Genomic DNA, 20,430 nt, shown 5'->3' on the forward strand with positions numbered 1-20,430 from the left:
AAACAAATATGGGATAAAATGACCACAAACCTTGCCAAGTTGTTTAATGCTTGGTTAAGGAATGAAAGACATCACTCCATTTGTGTCTTTCTAATGGAGCATAAAGGTAGTACCTAAGGTACATTAAGGTAGTACCTAAGGTACAGTCCCAAAAAACCAAAGGTGGACCACTTGACCACATAAGAGAACCACATAATGGCATGGTCTAAGGGTAAAAAAGAAAGGCCCGAGGCTTGGAAAAGGTAGACCCCAACTTTAGCTAAGGTAGTACCTAAGGTCCCTAAAGGTAGTACCTAAAGTACATTAAGGTAGTACCTAAGGGCTCTTAAGGTAGTACCTAAGGTACAGTCCCAAAAAACCAAATGTGGACCTCTTAACCACATAAGAGAACCACATAATGGCATGGTCTAAGGGTCACAAAAGAAGGCCTCGTTTGGGAAAGTTAGACCCCAGTTTTAGCTAAGATAGTTCCTAAGGTACAATCCCTAAAAACCAAAGGTGGACCACTTGACCACACAAGAGAACCACATAATGACATGGTCTAAGGGTCATAAAAGAAGGCCCGAGGCTTGGGAAAAGTAAACCCCAACTTTACCTAAGGTAGTACCTAAGGTCCCTTAAGGTAGTACCTAAGATACAATCCCAAAAAACCAAAGGTGGACCACTTGACTACACAAAAGAACCACATAATGGCATGGTCTAAGGGTCACAAAGGAAGACCCAAGGCTTGGGAATGATAGACCCCAACTTTAGCTAAGGCAGTACCTAAAGGCTCTTAAGGTAGTACCTAAGGTTTAATTCCAAAATACCAAAGGTGAACCACTTGACCACACTAGAGAATCACATAATGGCATGGTCTAAGGGTCACAAAGGAAGACTTGAAGCTGGGGAAAGGTAGATCCCAATTTTTGCTAAGGTAATACCTAAGGTATATTAAGGTAGTACCTAAGGGCTCTTAAAGTAGTACCTAAGGTACAGTCCAAAAAATCAAAGGTGAACCACTTGACCACATAAGAGAACCACATAATGGCATGGTCTAATGGTCACAAAGGAAGGCCCGAGGCTTCGAAAAGGTAGACCCCAACTTTTGCTAAGGTAATACTTGAGGTACATTAAGGTAGTATCTAAGAGCTCTTAAGGTAGTACCTAAGGTACATTCTTAAATAACCAAAGGTGAACCACTTGACCACATAAGAGAATCACATAATCGCATGGTCTTAAGGTCATAAATGAAGGTCCGAGACTTGGGAATGGTAGACCCCAAGTTTAGCTAAGGTAGTACCTAAGGTCCCTTAAGGTAGTACCTAAGGTACATTAAGGTAGTACCTAAGGGCTCTTAAGGTAGCACCTAAGGTACAGTCCGCAAAATAACAATGCCACTTACAACCTTTTGCTCTTGTTAGAGCTCGCTAAGTCCACTTACAAACTTTTCCATGCTAAGGCCACTTACTCTTTGGCTTTGATTTCCATATTACCTTCAAATGGGCGACTCCAAACACAACTTTCCCATTTTTTTTAAGCCATAGAAATTTGCATGTTAAAACCATAATTTTTCTCCCACGTTTTAAAATTCCCATTTGCGAGACCTTTTTTTTTTTCGTTTTGACTCTTACCACATTATAAATGCAACACACAAATTACTTGCAAGACTACTTAAAAAATAACTTATGCTTTTAGCTGGACCTAGTATTTTTTTTAAATTTTCTTTTTATTCTTTATGCAATATAAAAATTTTAAGTTACACTGGAAACCAACTGAATCCACAAATACAAGGAACTCTTTCACTCTTCAGTCATAAAGTATTCACAAATCAAAATACCAACTCCTATTGAAAACAACAAGCTCTTTCAATATGCTATACCACACACAACAACTGGATACCAGATTTCTATGCATTTGAAAAGGTTGATTAAATCTCTTAACTCTTCCACATAACTCCTTTAAACAATATGAGGAGCTTACCTGCCATACTGCCATATCTAAACCTTGAATTTATGATAAATATCCACAAGTTTTCTTAGATGTATCAACCTAGGATCAACTAATCAAAATATTCACTCATATATTATATATAAGAGGCAAAAAACAGAACATGACTTCTAAACAAAATTAGCACCAAGTCCATGATTTCCTGATAGCAACCCATTCTAGAATGAGTTATTCCCTCACATGATTTCTGGTACAGATGTTCTCAAAGAATTCATACTTAACCATCCTAGAAAACTATTCCCAATAAAAATAAAAATAAATCCCTAATATGTTCCTGTACAATTTGCAGTTCACACAAAGCAAAAACCACTGTCTTGTACGAAACCACAAATTGCAACACAATTAATAAAAGAAAAAAGAAACAAATAGAAAAACCCCACAAGAATGCAGTAAAACTATCATTCAGCAAATTCTGAAATAAAAAAGAAACAAATAGAAAACCCCACAAAAATGCAGTAAAACTATCATTCGGCAGTTTTGGAAATAAAAAAGAAACAAATAGAAAAACCCCACAAGAATGCTGAAAAACTATCATTCAGCAATTTTGGAAATATTGTAAACCAACACCATTATCATTCAAGCTTCTGAAGTAACCCATGATGAGAGCAAGAAGATCATAGAACACTTCGAAAATAATCCATACCCACTGAAGAAAAACATGATTCACGGAGACCCACATACCTCATGCCCCTCATCAATGAAAAGTCTGTAAGCCATGTTCGGGTGTTTTCTTTGATTGGGTTTCAGATTTCATAACTTTCCGGTTCACATTTGAGTGTTTATTAAATGGGCAATTTTGGATATCGGTGGCTACTGACATGGAGACCGTGGTGGCTGCTGATAGGGAAAACTAAAGGGCAATTTTGAAATAGCTCACCGAAATAGTATATAGTGCACAAAAAGAATAATAGTTTGGTCATTGACGGACAAAGCCCATATTCCAGTTTCTTTGGGTTTGATTTGCATATTACATTCAAATGGGCCTTCCGAAACACAACTTTCCCTTAAAATAATCTAAATAATATTTCTCTTGTGAAAGCCCAAGCATTCTTATTGTTCTTCCTCTTTCTCCTCTTTATCAGGCATTTTATTAGCAATTGATTATGCATCTGAATTTTTTCATCAACTCCTAGGAGTTCATTGACGGTCAGCGCTTGGTAACACATGCCTATATGTCTCACATGTTTGGGTTGAGAGCAAAGCACTTAGGTCTTCACAAAGCAATTTGTGTTCTGTTGGGATGGAACAACATTGTGCCCCCAGACACAATAACATGGGTTCCTCATGTCTTACTTGGTGATGAAGCTTTGAATCAGAAAGAGGACCTCATTCTCTGGCCACCACTTGTCATCATCCATAATATTTCTATTTGGAACAGTGATCCAAAAGAATGGAAGCTTGTAACCACTGAAGCGCTTGGGGCTTTTCTCAGAGGTTTGTGACTAACTTTTGGTTAAATAATCATGTTGAGTTGGTTTACAACTGAATTTAATTGGAGGGAATGCAATGCATATAAAAAATAAGAATGCAATTTAACCTATTCTTGACGAGCAACACAGGATGAGAAATAAGAGATTATCATTATTGTCAGATAATAAGTCTGACCAAAAAGACAAGCTCATTATCAACCAACCCAACTTAAACTCGACCCTAATAAACTTGTTGAACAAACACGTTGAATCCTGCCCCATTTGATGAGAAAACATGGCTAACCTTATGATGTAATTCTTATTTTGCTACTTGAAAATTATCAGTTTTAAAAAACTTAGAAGACTAATGCCCTTATACTTTCATGGGAGTGAACCTCTCAGTATCCTGAGCAAAAGCCTTTTCTTTTTTTTTCTTTTTTCCTTCTGATCGTTGACTACTTGTTTTTGTGAAGATTCTTCAAAATGCCCTGGTTGCTTCCTTCAAGTCTTCACACCATTAGAAATCTGTAGTGCCCTTGCTGTGATTTGACTATTTCATTCTTATTCCCAAGTCTCAATATTTTCCTTTCCTTCTTTTAAATCAACCCAAGAATTTTACAAATTTGTCTTATTTTTGTAGTAGTTTCTATATTGGTTTTGATTTGGAAGTGAGGATGACTTCACTGAAAATGTACAAATTAAGAAAAATTACAAATGATAAGCTCTTGAAATTTACAAAATTCAAGATAAATACAAGGCAGCCACTTCTCATTCCGTCATCTGTAAATCACACATACTTGTGTATGCAAATGAAGAAGAAACAATCATTTTCTGAAACTTTCCTTTACCTCCTTTGGAAGTCAAGGAACTTAATGCCATAGGCAAAGACAAATAAGAAGAGGAGGACCCAACCAATATGAGCCAAGGCAACCGCTCCCAGGAAATCATATTCAAAGCCTAAAGCCTCCTTAAGATACTGCTTCACTGACATGTCATCTGCTCCGGGTACCTGAACTGGATCCTCCTTGTCGCCCACCTGAGATGTCACTAGTCCGTAGATGGTCCAAGCAACAGGGGAAGCCCAGTAGTACCACCTCCACCATATTGGTATTTGCTGCAGATGTACAGTTTGTTAGAATTCAGTATTCTTCTACAAAAACATACTCAAATTCTTCGTAGGCATACGCACCATCCTATGGATGAGAAAGCCAGAGAAGAGATTCCAAAAGCTTAGGAAGAAGGACATAACAATGGCAGCAATTTGATGGCTGGGAGTGAGTGCTACAATCATCATTCCATACAATGTGAAGTAAATAAAGCACATGAATAGGTAGTAGTAGAACCATAAGAACTTGTCCACTCGCCAGTAGAATCCCATCATAGAGTAGAGGAGAAAACTGTAAAGACAAGTTTGGATGGCAACGTAAATTGCCTCTATGGCCACCTGCAGGGCATCCGAATACAAGATTAGTTTAAAGTTAAGCTCTACTAGAAATGTGTATCTGTTTCACATTTGTTTTGTCAAAAGGCAACCTGGGCAAATGCGTAAGACAATGCTGAATACATCCCAGCTGCCCTTTCACGGTAGAAGACTGTTCTCTCAATTGCCACAACAGGCTGCACTGCGGCAGTGTTGGTGGTTCCAAGGAAGAAGACAGCTGAAAACATAGCTCCCAGCAGATTTATTAGGTCTTGTTCTTTGTCTCTGCATACAGTAGTTGGGGTGTTGGTTCACATTTTTTCTTAATTATTAATGGAGAAACACCAAAATAATAAATTTGCAATACTTACGTCTGCTTTCCTTTGTTCCTGAAAATTGCTCCAAATAGAACACCAATAATTATGGTCAAGAAGAGCCGGATAGCATTATAGGGAGGATTCCTCCAATAAGACCAGTGCTGTTTCCAGAAGCAAGCCTTGCATTGGGTAATAAAGCTTTGAGAGTATTTGGTGGGGAAATAAAGGTTTTTGGATCCTGGTGATGGTGTGCTGATCACTTTGATGAGTTCCTGATTCCTCCTACAACAAAAGGTGGAGTGTAATAAGTCATCGGAAAAAGAATTGAGACAGAAAGATGAAGTTCCAAGGAATCATAATCCACTTACTGATAGAGTTCAGATTTAGCATAAATTTCCGCAAAATCCACACCAAGTTGAGCCTCAACTGCAGCAGAGCTGACCTCCAGCATCCATGTAGCAGGATTTTGACCATCTCTGACTTTAGGAACCCCCGGGACAGCCTGCAGCAAGTTATAGATATGATCATGACACACTCCTTATAAGTATAACAACGGAGATGGAGCAAGTTCACGGAAGATGAATAATGCTCACTTCAAAGTACTCTACAAGCTTGTGAGAATTGCGACCAAGAGGTCCAGCATAAATGATTTGTCCTCCTCTCTTCATCAGCAATAGCTGCAGGCAAAAATGATGTTGGATTGAAGAAAGGAATGGTGACTCCATGATAATCATATCAATAAGAAGTATTAGATACAAAACCATGAAACTAAGAAATACCTCATCGAAAGCTTCAAAGATGTCTATGCTTGGCTGGTGAATGGTGCAGACAACAGTCCGCCCTGTATCCACTATGTTTCTAACAGTACGCATAACAATTCTAGCTGCTCTAGCATCAAGGCCTGTCGTTGGCTCATCCATGAAGATGATGGAGGGGTTAGCAACCAATTCTACACCAACTGTCAGCCTCTTCCTCTGTTCTGTTGAAAGCCCATCTATTCCCGGAAGGCCAACCAAAGCATTCCTCAGGGGGTGAAGCTCAACCAAATCCATTACTTCCTCAACAAACATCTGTAGCACGGAAGGAACAAAAGAAAAGAACTGATGAATATAGCTTGTAGTAGGGTGAAACTAAATGAAAAATCATTCATTTGAAAAAGGACATGCCTGCCTTGTTTCCTTCTTGACATCTGGAGCAAGGCGCAGCCAGGCTGAGTAAACAAGAGATTCATAAACAGTTACATGTGGAGAATGTATATCATTCTGTGCACAGTAACCACTAACACGAGCGAAAGTTGCTTGGTCTTGGGGGTAACCAGAAATGCTGATTCTTCCTTCAATGTACCCACCAGTTTTCCTTCCTGCTAACACATCCATCAAAGTGGTCTTTCCAGCACTACTAACACCAACTAATGCCGTTAGAATACCTGGCCTGAAAGCACCGCTAGCATCCCACAGCAGTTGGAGACGATCTACTTCAATTCCTTGGCTCTTCATTTCCTGTGATTGAATCCAGAAAAAAGTTTCAAATCTCTAGACCAAGATCATATCCTAACATATATATTAGTCTCACTTGTGTGTCTAAATACTCAAAACAAGTTACTTACGGCAGGCATATCAACATAGTAATTCACATGCTCAAATGCAAGTGATAAGGGCTGGAAGGGCAACACCATTTCCCTTTTAGTAGGCTCATGATTTGCATCTTTGACAACTGATTTGGTGTTTTCTCCAGTGTTCCTTACTTCCATATCAATACCTGTTACCATAGACCTAATATCAGCTACCAGATAAAGAAAATCTGATATTTATGTTATTTGTAATATCTGGTATCACTAGCCTCTTCAAGAAGTGATTAACAAAAATTTTGTGAGGGTCATGTAAAAAGCTGGTGTATCCTAGAGAAGGAGAACCAATAGCAAGAAGCAAGTTTTATGCAATATAATTTCTCAAGAGCAAGCTCAGAAATTGTAGCAACATAATAGTTGATGAAACATTATTAATTGCAACATCTTTTCCTCTCTGCAAAGGGATATTTGCAGCATGTTTCAGAAGAAATAGATCTCAAAACTTATCCTTTTTGTCCCAACTTTTTGAAATCTATCTTGACATCCACCACTTTGTTATGCTTGAGTTTTAAGCTATCATACTACTGGTTTTCGGCATTGATAAACCACTCAGTTTATTGAAAATGAACACCATAAGGTGGCAATGAGAGGGGAGTTGATTCAATTGAAAAACTAGATATTCAATTGAAAAACTAGGCATTGATAACCTAATGCTTGGTTAATAAAATATATAGAAACGCTAGAAGACAAACAAACAACAAAAAACCAGAGGAGACCAAAGTAGGAAAAATCTTGAACCTTGAGGCATTGGGGCAACAGATGCTGAATTTCTTTCAGCGGTGGTCATTTTATGCTCTTTGTTAGAGTAAAACTGCTTCTCACTCTTTTTTTCATCATCCTCATCAATAATGACAGAGTTTGAGCCTTCCAGAGCTGCATTTGAGTTTCAGAAAATTGTCAAAACTAGAATCTTATTTAAATAATACCCAGTTCTGACTGATGGATGATAATTCCATGACTAAAACCTTTGGAGGGAAGGAAAAAGGAAAATGTAGGTTAGCATAAGCAATAACTTACGGTTCAAATATGTCAGAGCTGCAATGAAACAGATATTGAAGAGCAGAGAAAACCCCGTGAGTGCACCAACACAAATCCAATACCAATATCCATCCACAAACATGCCTCTTTCCTTGAGAAGAGCTTTCCCAACTGTGGGTTCTGGAATTCTTCGATTGATGTTGGGCTGTGCCAAAAACCGAGTAGTGTATACAAAGACAGACCAAGTAATGAAGGTAGAAATGCCCAAGCTTAAAACAAAGTGAGAAACAATCATTCAAAAGCTACTAGGAAACCTTACCGCACTCCATCTGTCATCAAGAAATTCATTGATGACAAGCGCATTTTGTCCATACGTCATTGGAGAAGCATAATATGCCCATATCATCCATGGTTCAATATCATCTGAGGAAGAAGGATAAACAAATGGTTTATTAGATTATCACTCATATGATATAATCACATGAAGAGTGCCCCTCTCCCTTTCCATTTGAAATATGGCATCAGTGTTGCAAAAACAATCAGCTCGCATAGCAAAAAGACACAAAATACTGACCTTTGGATACAATGAATCCACCCCGAACAAAAACCAGTAGTAATGTAAAGGTAGCAAGGGTGTTGGCCACAATCTGTGTTCTTCCAAGTGCTGCAATGAAGCGGAAGAGAGACAAAGCCATCTGATGCACGAGAAATAATGCCACTAATTGACGGAAAAACCTGAACAATTTTCAAGTCTTGGGTTGTTACAGTTCCATTTGTGAATGCTAAAACACAAGTCAGGAAGAATGGAGGTCCATTCACATACCTACTAGCAGAAGGGGCAAACCCAATAGTGTAATACGTGAGAATGATCCATATCCCTGACTCCATGAGTGACAAGGGGATCCTAAGGACCCAAATTGGTAATGCAAAAGCCCATGCCGGGTAAAACAATAAGTCCCTCTGCTTAAAAAACACTGGGAGCCTGAAAATAGTCAATGCAAGCTCTGCCATTCCGTTATACATTACATTTATGAGACCATAAAACAGAGCCCCATTGAATTTTACTCCATCTTGCAGTTGGCCATGCTTCATTTCTGTTCTGAAGAACACTGTCATGGCAATTACTGACATGATTGTAATCTGGGTTGTCTTGAATATGTATATAAAAGAGTTGCGCTTCATCAATAGCCACTCTCTGACAAAGCATGCCTTGAAGAGTTCCCAGTTGGAGATTCCATACTTTTCTGTCACCAATGCTGCAGGTTGGGTTCTGCTCTTATTGTAAGGGATTCCAAGGTCATCTGAAAGCTTCTGGCCAATGTGGAAAGAGTTGAAGTGTTGCACAAACTCGGGCACTGAGATATATTTGTAAGGTTCATTCTTTCTGAACCAGTATTGTTCTTGGTCCTTTCTGGAAGTCACCTCGTGCAAGAAGTCCACAACTCCTTTTCTTTCCGGGCATTTGAAGCCCATGCTTTCAAAGAACTCAAGGATGTTTTCACGGGGACCTTGGTACACAATCTGACCCTCACATAGTAAGATAATGGCATCAAAAAGATCATAAGTTTCAGGTGCGGGTTGGAGAAGAGAGATTATCATGGTTACTTCCATGATATGAACCATCTGCCTCATAAACTTAACAATCTGAAAAGTGGTGGAACTGTCCAGACCAGTTGATATTTCATCCATGAAAAGAGCCTTTGCTGGTCTAACCAACATTTCTCCTGCATTCAGTTTCATCAGTCGTATTAGGCTTTTGTCCAGTGTTAAAAATCTTAAGAACAGGGACTCCTCAGAAAGCAGACAATTCATAATTGATCGGTAGCTCAATTCAAATTGAAGGCAAATGCTTTACCACTAAGTTGGAAGAAACAATTGATATAGGACATAATCAATGGAAATGGGGCACATACCAGTAGTAACACGCTTCTTTTCTCCACCAGAAATGCCCCTTCTCATATCGTCTCCCACCATAATGTCAGCGCAGATATCTAATCCCAGCATCTGTTACACAGACAATGTTAAAGAGCGTAAAGCTTGGGAATGTAACTAATAGGTCAGGCACCAAATGGAAACGGAGCTACAAACCTTGAGCACGTAATCTGTAACCAAATTAGTTTCTGTTGCTCTCATGAACGCATCTATCTCAGGATCTGGCTTAATTCCAGCTTCTTTTTCTCGTCTTGACAATTCTGCAAGTAGTTCATATCTGGTTCCAACCCCCAAACATCGTCCTGAGAAGTCCAACGTTTCCCTAACTGTCATCTCACCATGGTGCAGATCATGCTGGCCAATGTAAGCACATGTTCTCTGAGGAACAAACTCTGATGATTCATGACCACAGTATGTGATTCTTCCTTCCATCTGTCCATAAACACCGTACACAACAGAGCTACTAGTTCAGGAATCGGGACTATCACCATCACTAAATAATTCAAAATTCAGGAACAGTCTGAGGACATGGGCTGAAACTTGGGAAGGAAATAATAATGACACAGTGAAGGATCGAATTGGATAAAAATATTTGTCAGAATGTAAGTTGTGGGGGACAACATACCCTTAGATCTTTGTTCATCTTCCCAGCAAGCGCCTGTAGCAGGGTAGTTTTTCCTGAGGCTGGAGGTCCCAGAAGCAGAGTCATTCTGCAAAACACAGAAGCTAATCAAGAAACCGGCAAAGAAAGGAAGTGTACTTAATGGGAAAATTTTTTGTTATCCTATTAAAATTTCCCAGAATATGTATCAATCAAATTATATAAAGACATCATTCAGGAGATTTGTGTTAAGGGCAACATGATTGATTGAAAGGTACTTCCAAAAATGGAATACATTTACCTTGATGGTTTCACGATCCCACTCACATCTTTTAGTATCTTGACTACCCTTTTCTTAGATGGGGAAAGCCTAATCAGTCCAAGTATTCCCTGTTCATGACAACAAATAAACACAATCATAATTCATTCATCTCTACAAATTCCAACAGTCTACTGAATTGAAGCAAACTTCTCCCAAAAACATTATCAGGAGATTGAAGTCATTCATCATAATTTGCTGAAAGGGAAAATCAAGAATCACCATCGAAAACAGAAGAAGAAAAACAAAGGGACAAACAGAACAAACCACCTCTATGAAGTTCATGGTAGAATTGATCAGAGTAGGAAGTGCCCTGGTTCCAACATATGCGTCTCCTTCTATTGATAAATGCTCAAACCGGACTTCGATTTTTGGAATCTCAACCCCAACCCTGTTGAGAAAACAGATGTTACGTTCCATAAAACTTTTCTGGTAACAAATTCAACTGGGGCAAAGCCAAAAGCAAAAAAACACATGACTAACAGGGTGAACTTCATGGGAAGAAAGAGAGAAGAGTGACCTATCAGTCCTTTCCCTGAGCCTGAGAAGGAACTTCTCATTATCTTCTTCAACAACCTTTGGTATACTCTCTATGTGATGCTTCCTCTCCTGCATACCAAGATTGGTGAAGTCAACTTCCTCATGGACAACCTTCCCATCATCCAAAACTTGCTTAGGCATCTCCTTGCTCAACCGCTCAAAGGTTGGAAGCCTTTCAATGGCCGCCCACTTCAATTCTTCCTCATCATCCTCTCTCCTACTCCTCTGAAAAACATCACCTTGAGCTGACAACGCCTCACAAATACTCGCAGAAGCCCAACTACGCCTACTTCCAGACGATGAACTTTTACGCCTGCTGCTCATGGAACTTGCTAGATCATCCTCAGCCAATGATGCAGCCATTGTCCCCCACCAAAACCCCTCAGAGTAAAGACTCCAAACCCCACTTTATAATAACCCTGGAAAGCTGAGATTCAACCGGTAAGCTAGCTCAACACGCTAGAGAAGGTTTCGATGGAATGGTGATGGAGTGTTCGCCTGTTAGTTTAGGAGAGTTGGCGGCGGAAACCCCTCAGAATAAAGACTCCAAACCCCCTTTATAATAACCCTGGAAAGCTGAGATTCAACCGGTAAGCAACACGCTCGAGAAGGTGTCAATGGTGTCGGAGTGATCGCCCGCTAGTTTAGGAGAGTTGGCGGCGGCGGTAGTCACTGCCTGCGTGGAGCCGTTGTTTGTTTTAAAGTCACATCATAAAAAATTGCCTTACATGTAAAATTCTTTTATCAAAAATAAAAACTAAAATAGAAAATTTGCCACCTCTACAAAAAAAATATAAATTTAATTTTTCCAAAACAAAATTATCATTTGTCATTAATTACTAATAATATATTAAGATTGAACGAAAATTAAAAAATAAAATAAAATCTCATTTAATATTTTTCGTATTTATTCCTTTTTATACTCTTGTTTTAGGGTTGATTTAGCTAAATCGTAAAAAATAATACTTACTAAGTTTTTATTAACTATTTATATTTTTACTTGGAAGCATGAATATAATATGAATCCATCAAAATTTAGCTATTAAGTTATGGGTGTTTTAGTGATGTATCATATAAAATATAAATTTTAATTGAAAGACTTTACTTTCAACTATCTTATATTTAATTATTTGAAAAAGAATAAGAATTAAGATACTGATTTTGTATCTATGAAAATCTTAATCTCCATTTTTAAAAGTACATATAAAAAATAAAAATAAAAATCTAAGTTTTTGAATGTAAGTACAAAAAATGAAATCAAGTTGTAAAACACGAGACTTAACACACACGTCTTCTATTTGAAAGATATCAAAATTTATAATAGAAGTTATTGAATTTTTTTAAAATAATTTAAAATGTTTTTGCTATAAAATGATTAGAATTATTGATCTAATGAATTTTTTTTCCTACTTTTTAATTCTTTTAAACATTTCCTTTAAATATTCTTGATCATTTTATTTATATAAAGTCCAAAAAAAATTTCAAGTGTACTTATACCATGGTTGTTTAATTTAATATATTTTTATAATTAATATTTAAAATTATTTACTTTTTAATAATAATATAAAATATCATTAATTACCTTATAATTTATAAATGATAATTACAATATAATATTCTTAGTGGATGTCCTCGTGACAAAAGTCTTGGGTGGACAAGTATATTGCCTTTTAAATTATTTTACAAGTCTCGTTATTTCCGCCCGGATTTTTTTATAATTGTACCGTGAATTTAAAATTAATTTTTTAAAATACGGCACTATGAAAACTATTTCCAAATCTACGGCATTTTGTATCACTTTTTAAAGGTATCTCTTGAAAAGACATTTTACATCATTTTTATATAAATGATACATGTTCAAAAAAATTGAATTTACATTGAAGGTATCTCTTCAAGAGACACCTTCCACAATTTTTATATCAATAACACATGTTAAAAATTTTGAATTTACATTAAAAGTATCTCTTTAAGAGACTTTTTTTAATTTTATAAAATTAAATTTATATTAAAAGTGTCTTTTAAATAGTTATTTTTCACGGTTTTCATATCAGTTGCATAATAAAAAAATTGAATTTATACTAAAGATGTCAGACACACTTTCTAAAATTTCACAAAATTAAATTTATATTAAAAATGTCTCTTGAAGAGACACCTTTAACAATTTTTGCATCAATCATCCATTGAAATAATTGAATTTATAGGTTATGTTTGGTTCCCGAAAAGTATTAAGAAAAGAAAAAAATTGCTTAAGAAAATAATTTTCTCATGTTTGGTTGTCTTATAGAAAATAATAAAGAAAATAATATATAAGTAAGATTAATTAAAAATTTATATATTTTCAAATTATTTAATCTTTATATTGAAAAGTGAAAATAAGTAAAATGAGTTTGAAGTAGCATGTAAAAATAATTTATTGATTTTAAATCCATTGTTATTTTCCCTCATTTTTTCTTTCATTCTATTTTCCTTTCTATTTTCTTTCCCTTGTATTTTCCTTTACATTTTCCAGGAACCAAACATAGCCTAAAAGTGTATTTTCAAAAGACACATTCCACAATTCCATAAAATTAAATTTATATTGAAATGTTTTCCTTCAAGAAACACTTTTAGTATAAATTTAATTTTTTTTTATAGGTGACTAATATAAAAATTGTAAAAAGTGTTTCTTTAAAAGACACATTTAGTATAAATTCAATTTTGTGAAATTGTATAGACTCCTTCAATGTAAATTTATTTTTTTTCACTGTGTAATTGATATGAAAATTATAAAAAATGTCTCTTCTAGAGACATCTTTAGTATTAATTTGATTTTATGGTATTGTGGAAATGATATTTTTTTAATATAAATTTAATTTTTTTTTAATATATATGACTAATAAAAAAATTATGGAAAAGTGTCTTTGGAAGAGACACTTTAACATATATTCAATTTTATGGAATTATGGAATGTATCTTTTCAAGAGACTCCTTTTGTGTAAATTTAATTTAATTTTTTTTAACATTTATGGTTGATATAAAAAATATAGAAGATGTCTTTTCAAAAAATATATTTCAAAATGACAAAAAAATATAGTAGATTTGGAATTATTTTTTAAAGTACTATTTTTTAAGAATTATTTTTTTAAATAGCCGTACAAGTTTAAAAAGCCCGTCCAGGGCTGAGAACTGGAAAAAGGAAGACGGTCCGACACACTTGATAAAAGGAGACAAGACTTTGGTCATGTAATTCCAAATCTATCGAAGGAAAAGGTATTAATTTGAAAGAAATCCTAATCATTGACTCGGCTTCCACATGTATTTCTACCATCATCCGACCACTCAAATTGGTTTTTTTATATTTATGATTTTCATTGATTTCTGTCCAACCCAAACCTATCGAATTAAAAGAGGAAAAGGTATATATTGATTAAAAAGATTGGAAAGAAGTACTAATCATTGACTGATAGGCTTCTTCACCATCTATAACAAAAGAAATATTTGGTTAAAAGGATGAAATAATTCTCAAAATTAAAAATCTAACCCTTTTCATATTTTTTTTGAAAAAATAATTCATTTTTTATATAAATATTATTTTCTATTTTAAGTATTTATATGTAGGTTTTAAAAGAAACGGTTGTTTTTACAAGAAAATAATGAGAATATTTTTGTCCAAATGATACCAAAAAATGGGTGAGAGGTTAAATTTCAAAAGTTGGATTTTGAGAGGCCCTTTTAATCAAATAACCCTTTACAAAAATTCCTTTTCAGGTCACTCTAATTAAGGAAATAGACTTTTGTTTTAAAAAAACCTTTTTTGGGCATTTTATTAAAAATTAACTTTTTGGACAATTTTATTCACAAAACGATTTTTTAAATCATTTTTATTAAATAAATAATTTTTTTTTTGTTTTTTTAGGACAATTATTATTAAAAACAATTTTTTGAAATTTTGGATTTTTGGATATTCAATTCTGTACCCAATGAGTAAACATATATAAATGAATATTTACGAATCAATAGGAATAAAACAAAATCTTAACAATGAAATGAGTCCATGTAAAAACAAAAATAAACCAAAATAAATATTCAAAAATATACAAAGTCTAAAATTAAACTTTAAATTAATCCAATAAATTTCACCAATTAAAATAGATTTAAATTGATAAATAAAACCCAATAAAAACATCCCACATATTATTAGTCTTAATCCCAGATCTGCAAATTAATCACCAAAACACAAACATAATCATGAAAATTTACTAAAAATACCAAAAATCTTCTCTTTGGTTCTAATACTTATTTTGAAAACCATTTTTAATTATAAATTTCCTCTGCAAAGTGGATGGAGATATTGGCCTTATATCTCCTTTTTCATTCCTCTCTATTGTTCCTGATCTGCACCATTGTTGGATCTGTTAAAATCTGGAGAAAAATAAGGAACTAAAACTTGTAGAAAATATTAGAGTATTGAGTTGGAGAAAGGCACACAATATTTCACCAATGAGAATGCCTATTTATAGGCTTACAACCAAACTGAAAATGCTAAAAACTCTCAGCTGCTATGACTACTTCTACTAACAGAAAAACTGAAAATTATGGAGCAAAACTGAGTCTAACTAAGACATTTTCAAAGGCAAACTCTCATGAATTCTAACACTCCTCCTTGAGATTTGCCTTGGACATACCAAGCTTCAACCTTAGGAACTCCAGCCTTGATTTAGGAAGTCCTTTAGTCATTATGTTAGCAAGTTGCTCATCAGTTGAGCAATAATGCAGCTTAACAAGTGAATTCTTTTCAGCTTCCCTTATGGAGTGGAATTTTACATTTATGTGCTTGGTTCTGCCATGTTGGACAGGATTTTGAGTACTGGAAATGGCTGACTTATTGTCATAGTAAAGCTCAGTTGGTGAGCTTTGTTCCTGGCCTAAATCAGTAAGCAATTTTCTCAACCATATTACTTGATTTGCAGCAGCTGCTAAGGAGATATACTCAGCTTCTGTAGTTGATTGTGCCACTACTTCTTGCTTTCTTGAATTCCAGCATATGACACCTGAACTGATTGTAAATACATAACCTGAAGTGCTCTTCATATCATCAACACTTCCTGCCCAATCACTATCAGCATAACCATCTAGCTTAACTCCTCCTGTCTTTAAATACCAAATGCCAAGATTTGTTGTACCTTTAACATACTTTAGCACCCTCTTTGCAACTCCCATGTGAACATTTCTAGGTGAACTCAAGAACCTTGAAAGCAAACTAGCTGGAAACATCAAGTCAGGTCTGGTTACTGTCAAGTATAGTAGGCTTCCCACCAAGCTTCTATATGCAGAGGGTTCCTCAAGTTTCTCACCATCATTCTTTGAAATTTTCTCATTTTGTGCCAACGGAGTTGCTACTTCTTTGCATGATTCTAGCTTGAATTTCTTGAGAATATCCATAGCATATTTTCTTTGTGAAATGAAGATACACCAGCTGCATTGGTATATTTCCATTCCAAGGAAGTAGTTCATGATGCCAAGGTCAGACATCTCAAATGCATCATGCATTTCCATTTTGAAATCAGCTAGCAATTTTACATTGCTTCCAGTCACTAGCATGTCATCAACATAAAGTGATACTACCAGTTGCAAACCATCATCATTTTGTTTCAAATACAAAGTAGCTTCATTTTCACTCCTCCTAAATCCAAGTTGGATCAGATGAGAATCAATTATGCTATACCAGGCCCTTGGTGCTTGCTTCAAACCATAGAGAGCCTTATGTAGCTTGTACACTTTATGTTCATGGCCAATAACCTCAAAGCCTTTTGGTTGTTGAACATAAATTTCTTCAAGAAGTATACCATTTAGAAAAGTTGACTTGACATCTAAATGGTATACTTTCCATCCCATTTGACCAGCAAGTGCAAGTAGTAGCCTTATAGTGTCATGTCTGGCTACTGGTGCAAATGTATCACCATAGTCCACTCCAGCAACTTGAGCAAAACCCTTCACAACCAATCTAGCCTTATGCCTGAAGATTGAACCATCTGAATTAAATTTGGTTCTAAAAACCCATTTTACACCAATTACATTCTTAACTTCAGGTAGTTCTGTCAACTTCCAGGTTCCATTTCTTTCAATAGCATCAATTTCAGCTTTCATGACCTCAATCCATTCTAGAAATCTTGCAGCTTCCGTGTAACATGTAGGCTCAGCATGTACAAGATTGCACCTCTCATACACATCAGATAATGGCCTCATCTTAAGCACAAGTGTGTCTGAAGTTGCTTCAACATCAAGTGGACCTTCAATGATTATACTTTCTATTGCTGGTTCAAGAATAGATGGAGTGGTTTGATCACATTTATGAACTTTCTTCAAGTCCCAATTCCAGTAGGAGTTTTCATCAAAGTCCACATCTCTACTTATCACGATTTTCATTCTACTCAAGCTATAAATTCTGTAACCTTTTGATTCAGCTGCATACCCAACAAAAACACCTTTCTCAGCTCTTTCATCAAGCTTCCCTCTCTTGACAGATGGCACATGAAGATAACAAAATGAACCAAAAACTTTCAGGTGCTTGATAGAAGGTTTTACACCAGACCATGCCTCTATTGGTGTTTTGCTCTAAACAGACTTAGTTGGTAGTCTGTTAAGCAAATATACTGAGGTGTTGACTGCTTCAGCCCATAGAAGTTTTGGTAGCTTCTTCTCGAATAGCATGCACCTTGCCATCTCCATCACGGTTCTGTTCTTCCTCTCAAAGACTCCATTCTGTTGTGGTGAGTATGGAGCTATTAGTTGGTGTACAATTCCAGCTTCTTGACAAAAGACATTTAACTCTTTTGAGATATACTCACCTCCATTATCAGTTCTAAGCACCTTAACGTTCTGGCCACTTTGAGTTTCAACCATTTTCTTGAAGCTTTTGAACACAGAGAGCACTTGTGACTTGGTTTTTAGAAAATAAACCCAAGTCATTCTACTGAGATCATCAATAAATAATGCAAAATACACATTGTTGCTCAATGAGGCTGTGCTCATTGGTCCACAAATATCTGAATTAATTAATTCCAGCTTGTGAGTAGCTTTCTTGGACATATTTTGAGGGAATGGTTGTCGTTGTTGCTTCCCTAGCTCACAACTTTCACAAGTTTGAGCATTAACTGAGATTTCAGGCATGTCTTCAACCATACCAGCTTCTTGCATGAACCTCAGTGACTTCAAGTTGAAATGACCATATCTTTTGTGCCAAACAACACTCTCATCAATCTTGGCACTAAAGACATGACCTTCAACTAAATCAAGCTTCAAATAAAAGTTATTTCCATTCATTTTAATTTTTGCTATCTCTTTTCCATGTACATTAGTGATAAAACAAAAATTTCCTTTGAAAAAGACTGCATATCCATTTCTTAGCATTTGTGCAACACTAAGAAGATTCTGATCTAAATCTGGAATGTAAAGAACATTAGTGACAATTTTTGTACGTCTCTTGGTGCTGATAGCAATTGTCCCTTTTCCTTTGGCCTGCACAACTTCACCGTTTCCCAACTTGACCTTTGGTTGAACTGATCTATCAATGGAGGTAAATATTGACAGATATTTGGTCATGTGACTCGTGCAGCCACTGTCAATGAGCCAAGTATTCAGTTCATGAGAACTCAGTTCATGAGAACTGAGTGCTTGTGATGCCATAAATAAATGCTCATCATCATTTTTGTCTTCTTCAGTCACATTTGCATTTTGTTTTGGTTGTTGTTGAGATTGTTTTTTCTTGGCTCTGCAATACTTCTCACTGTGGCCAAGTTTATTGCAGAAATTACAATTAAAGAGAGGTTTACCTTTGTGCCAACAATCTTTCTCAGCATGGTTGGTTCTTCTACAATGAGAGCAAGACGGAAATTTTCCTTTTCTTGAAGACCCTTCAGCTTTCTCTTTGTTGTTCTTGAAGAACTTCTTTCCTTGCAAGTTTCCAGAATTCTTTCCCTCGTGATTTGCTTGAAAAGCACCTTCAGTAGCTTCATCACCTCTCATTAAGACCCTTTGCTCTTGTGCATGAAGCTTGCTGGTTAACTCTACAATTGTGAGAGTTTGCAAGTCACAAGACTCTTCAATTGCAGAAATCTTGGCTTCAAACTTTTGAGGCACTAAAACCATGATCTTTTCTACCACCTTTTGATCTGTAAATGCCTCACCAAGAAGTCGTATTTGGTTTACAACATCCATTAACCTGCCAGAATAATCTTTGACAAATTCATCGTCTTTCATCTTCATCAACTCAAACTCTCTCTTCAATTTGAGGAGTCTAACAGTTTTGAATCTTTCACTGCCCTCAAATTCACCTTGGAGCTTGTCCCATACTAGTTTAGGTGTTTCCAAGTTCATGATTTTGGTGAAGATGTGGTCTGTAAGTCCTGAATGTAGGCAGGTGATGGCTTTGTCTTTCTTGAGTTTTTCTTCCTCATATGCTTTCATCTGAGCAACTGTAGGATTTGCTCCCAATGGTGGTGGATCAGCTTCAGACATCACAACATTCCACAAACCTTGAGACCTTAAATAAAACCTCATCTTGACAGCCCAAATGTGATAGTGTTCACCATTAAACACTGAAATTACAGAGGAAGTATTGCTAGAAGGAGACATGTTTGCACCACAGTTGCTTAAAAAAAAATAGATCACTCAACCTCACTAGTGTTTGCACTCAACCTCATTGTGTTTAATACTAAAAAAAAAACTTTGCCTCATAGCCCGTAGGAATAATGCTCTGATACCACTGTTAAAATCTGGAGAAAAATAAGGAACTAAAACTTGCAGAAAATATTAGAGTATTGAGTTGGAGAAAGGCACACAATATTTCACCAATGAGAATGCCTATTTATAGGCTTACAACCAAACTGAAAATGCTAAAAACCTCAGCTGCTATGACTACTTCTACTAACAGAAAAACTGAAAATTTTGGAGCAAAACAGAGACTGAGTCTAACTAAGACATTTTCAAAGGCAAACTCTCATGAATTCTAACAGGATCCTCATGATCTATTTCCACCAAGTCCCACAAGTCACATGCTTGCAGGTACGACTCCATTTTCACATCCCATATTTGGTAATTTTCACCTGTGAAAACTGGAGGTGCAGACAAAAATCTATTTCTGCCATATCGGGTTTCAAGAGGAAGGATGGGTTTTGATTTGTTGTGGTTTATATCTCACTTGATACACTCTCACACTACACAGGTCCCAAGTCAAATATGAATTCAAAAAATTCAAACTAAACTACAAACTGTTCCTCTATCTTGTAGAATACTCTCAACAGAATACCAGCTTAAATCC

General features: G+C 35.9%; 1 protein-coding gene across 1 annotated transcript; it reads right to left on the reverse strand.

Moving 5' to 3' along the window:
* Window positions 1-4,138: 4,138 nt before the first annotated feature.
* On the reverse strand, window positions 4,139-11,495 carry LOC100245341 (pleiotropic drug resistance protein 2). The gene is made up of 20 exons (XM_059741462.1): window positions 11,113-11,495; window positions 10,863-10,983; window positions 10,575-10,663; window positions 10,298-10,382; window positions 9,829-10,104; window positions 9,654-9,744; window positions 8,564-9,464; window positions 8,315-8,475; window positions 8,060-8,163; window positions 7,780-7,945; window positions 7,575-7,635; window positions 6,742-6,907; window positions 6,302-6,634; window positions 5,915-6,205; window positions 5,729-5,812; window positions 5,504-5,637; window positions 5,190-5,417; window positions 4,932-5,103; window positions 4,588-4,842; window positions 4,139-4,512 (listed from the first exon to the last, which is right to left on the reverse strand). Exons 1-20 carry the CDS (start codon window positions 11,493-11,495, stop codon window positions 4,243-4,245), a joined length of 4,371 nt encoding a protein of 1,456 aa, XP_059597445.1. The 3' UTR covers window positions 4,139-4,242.
* Window positions 11,496-20,430: the final 8,935 nt, after the last annotated feature.

This window comes from Vitis vinifera, chromosome 13 (assembly GCF_030704535.1).
Source record: "Vitis vinifera cultivar Pinot Noir 40024 chromosome 13, ASM3070453v1".
Lineage (NCBI taxonomy): Eukaryota > Viridiplantae > Streptophyta > Magnoliopsida > Vitales > Vitaceae > Vitis > Vitis vinifera.